The sequence below is a fragment of the Colobus angolensis genome, unplaced genomic scaffold, assembly GCF_000951035.1.
Source record: "Colobus angolensis palliatus isolate OR3802 unplaced genomic scaffold, Cang.pa_1.0 Scaffold21, whole genome shotgun sequence".
NCBI classification, from domain to species: Eukaryota; Metazoa; Chordata; class Mammalia; order Primates; family Cercopithecidae; genus Colobus; species Colobus angolensis.
Genome location: NW_012115266.1, coordinates 4,753,222 through 4,756,771, shown reverse-complemented (window position 1 = coordinate 4,756,771; position 3,550 = coordinate 4,753,222). Strand labels below are relative to the sequence as shown.

Genomic DNA, 3,550 nt, shown 5'->3' with positions numbered 1-3,550 from the left:
GTAGAGACGGGGTTTCACCGTGTTAGCCAGGATGGTCTTGATCTCCTGACCTCGTGATCCGCCCGTCTCGGCCTCCCAGAGTGCTGGGATTACAGCCTTGAGCCACCGTGCCTGGCCATCAATTGTTTTTCTTAAGGGACAATTATTTTGTGTTTTTTAGTGAAACTACACAAGTCTTAAAACTGAGGTAGCTTGACAAACTTCTGTCTTCCCAGGCCCTCTTCATACTCCCAGAACTTCTGATTTGATAGGGCCAAGAAGGCCTGGGCACTGGTATTCTGAAGTCCTCTAGATGATGATTTCTTTCATCTCCATTGAGGATGATATTTCACAATATTTGAAGACTTAGAGGTTTATCCCAGCTCAGGAAACCATGGAACTTTCCTGCTGCAGAGCATCCCTCATCCTACCTGTAGCTGATCCTGCTATAGAGATGGGGTATCAAGAGCAGAGGAATTGCAAGCAGACGAGGATTGTGTGGGACCCATCCTGACCCCATTTTGCTTCTCTGCAGGAAGTTGGAGCTGCCATCTATGTCTGGACCTGTTGAAGGAGAAAGCTTCCATCTACCAGAACCAGAACTCCTCTTGATGTGGCCACCCCCCTGCTCCCCGACATATCTAAAGCTGTTTCTCTCCTCCACTTCATATTTCATACCCATCTTTCCCTTCTTCCTCCTCTCCTTCACAAGTCCAGAGAACCTTGGGGTGGTTGTGCCAGCCTGCCTTTGGCAGCTGCAAGCTGAGGTGGCAGCTCTCACCACCTCTGGCCCCAGGCCCTCAGGGAGAAAGGAGCAACACACTGCCCCTAGGCGTACGTGTGGCCCAGTTTCTCTCTGCTCTCCATTAAGTGCATTCACTCTGCTTGCCTTGGGCCCAGGCCCTGGTGATCACAGGGTTCAAACAGTGTCCTCCTAGAAAGAGTGGGAGAGCAGCTCACTTCTCTCTGTTCTTCCTCCACTCTGGTCTCCAGAGTTTTCCCATCCCCCAGAGGCAAGCCAGGCCAGGGAGCTGGGAGCAAGCAAGCTGAGGCCACGTCCACAAGGAGCTTTCCATGCCCCTGTGCTGCATAGCCTCACCTCTTTCCTCCAGAGTGGCTATCTGTGGCCCTCTGTTCCTGCTACAGAGGGTTCTTTGCTGGAATCAGGATGTTCTCAGTCACCCTCCTGGCTCTGCCCTGTCCCACTCCACCCTACCCCAGGGGGAACAGCAGCTTCACCTTGTTACTCCCAGTGCTCTCTTGGCTCACTCTTATGGGCGGTCTCCAGTGACTGAAGCATTCCCTACCCTTGGAATTTCTCATCTTCTGCCTCCCTTCTTATTCCTTTTGGTTTTGTGGGGAGAGGAGAAGGATCAGGGGGCCAGGCCAGCAGCTCGGGGGCTACAGGGAGATGGATAATGTGCCTGTTTTTTAACACGACAAAAAAGCCTACCTCCAAAATCCCCTTTTTGTTCTTCCTGGACCTGGGCATTCAGCCTCCTGCTCTTAACTGAATTGGGAGCCTCTGCCACCTGCCCCATGTATGCTGGTTCTCAGCTCATGGGGAAGCCACATAGACATCCCTTTCTTCCCTTGCACGCTCGCTAGCAGCTGGTAAGGTCTTCACACCCTGATTCCTCAAGTTTTCTGCTTAGTGGCACTGACATTAAGTAGTGGGGGGACAGTCCATGCCAGGACACCCTGGAGTAGCCTTCCCCATTGGCCGCGGGCAGGCCCTAACTCACTGTCGCTTTGGAGTTGAGGTGTCTTTTTTTTCTTTCTTTAGTTCCTGTATTCTAAACATTAGTAAAAATAAATGTTTTTACACAGCGCCCTCTGCTGGATGGTTTATCTCCTGCCTCTCTCCATTAAGTAGGCCATTTCATGTTAAGATTTCCATGATGGTGTTTTTTAAATAAAACGTTTTGAAATACAGCTTTTTTCCCCCAAATTAAAATTTTTTTTGTGGAACCCCAATATGTAAAGCAAATATAAAATTGGTTATTTTGTTAGTCTTAATTTATTACATAAATTCAAGTTTATAACAATTATTTGTTACAAAGAACAATGAAGCTGTTTTGATCAATACAAAATTTGGGTTAAAATCAACTTTAACATCTATTTTTGTGTTTCAGTTGGTTTGGAGAAAATTCTGTTAGTCTTGGATACATAGATGGAAGTGGTGACAGGTTTGTAACAGTTGACCTTGCAATCTCAGACATTTAAAACAGGACCAGAAGTTTATAATATCAATAAGCAAACTAATGACATCACCATGGGACACACAAAAGTTCTTGCAGGAGCAGGGTCTGTGTGGCTTCAGTTGCCTGCAGTGCTCCCAGGCCACAGCAAGTGCCCGAGGGTCTGAACTGCCCGCAGTGCGGCCCTGCAGCCTTTCCCAAGGCACGTTGATGTGCACAAAGTAAGTTTCCCTGAAGACAAAGTGAATATGTCAACAGCTTACGTGGCAGCGTGTATGTCCTGAGTGTGTGTTTTAGAAGTCCAACCGTTGTTATGTTTTTAAAGGAAATATTTGAATCAAGCAGTTATGGGCCCCCCTGAAGTATCCTTTTTTCGAGAACATTCTGAAAGTCATCCTTGCCTATGGAAAGCCTAGGCCTACCTGCAGTGTTATGTTCAGTAAACAAGCAGGGTGCTCTGGGCTGGGGATTGTGTGAGGAGCAGAGCGCAGCCCGTCCTCATGCTTTTCCACTGAAGTAGGCCCGGCGGAGAGGGAGTAAAGCAATGAATGCTCTTTGGCGGCTGAGTAGTCCAAGAGCCAGAAAAGAAACATTCAAATTAAGAAGGCTATAGCAGGCCAAAGTGAGGAAATTTAGGGTTTGCGGGAAGTGGGATTTGAGATGGGTCTTGGAGAGTTGGACAGTGTCAGTCGGTAGGATGGGGGTGCAGACGGAAGCCTGTGAGGAAGGCAGAGGATGCAGAGCTGTGAGCGCAGGGAGCAGCGAGGCTGGAGAGCAGCTGTGGTGCCGATCAAGACGTCTGCGTTTAATTAGGGACTGAAGATTAGCAGGGAAGGGAACGATACCAGATCTTGAATTTAAGAACTTGAATCTTGTAAAGTACCAAATCTAATAAAAATTAGTCCTTAGTCGTCCTAAATCAGAACTGGCCCAGGCATGCAGTGTTTCCGAGGCCGACAGACTCCAGCCAGCGCTGTCCATGGTAACCACCTTTTGTGTGGCTTAAAGCTTGCGTCCATTTTCTCCTTTCATCGTTTTCCCAAAACAACTCCGTGAGGGCCGTTAGCCCTGCTTGGTAGACGAAGAAGCCGAGGCGGCCTAGGGTCACGGCCAGGGAGCCTTTGGGACGCCACCTACAAGGCTCGTCGGGCCCTCGAGGTCCGCGGCTACTGGAGGCGCCAGGAAAGTCCTGCAGGTTCCTGGCTCCGCCTCCTGCACCTCCTCGCTAGAAGCCCCGCCCCCAGGGGTCTCGACGAACCGCCACTTCCACGGCGTCCATTGAAACTTAGCCGGGGGAGGGACGGGGCGCCACTGAGGGCCAATCTGCTTGGGCCGGGGCGGGGCTGCAGCGGGTGGGTGCAGAAGGGCCG

The 3,550-nt window shown here is 50.1% G+C and overlaps 1 protein-coding gene across 2 annotated transcripts in view; it reads left to right on the top strand.

The window, feature by feature from the left end:
• The window catches only part of DPF2 (D4, zinc and double PHD fingers family 2), a 21,976-nt gene extending 20,167 nt beyond the window's left edge, over positions 1 to 1,809 (top strand). For both annotated transcript variants that reach the window (XM_011942516.1, XM_011942515.1), the window contains one exon: positions 515 to 1,809. In XM_011942516.1, coding sequence (XP_011797906.1) covers positions 515 to 591 — 77 coding nt within the window. In that variant the 3' untranslated portion in view covers positions 592 to 1,809. The remainder of the gene's footprint in view (positions 1 to 514) is intronic.
• Positions 1,810 to 3,550: the final 1,741 nt, after the last annotated feature.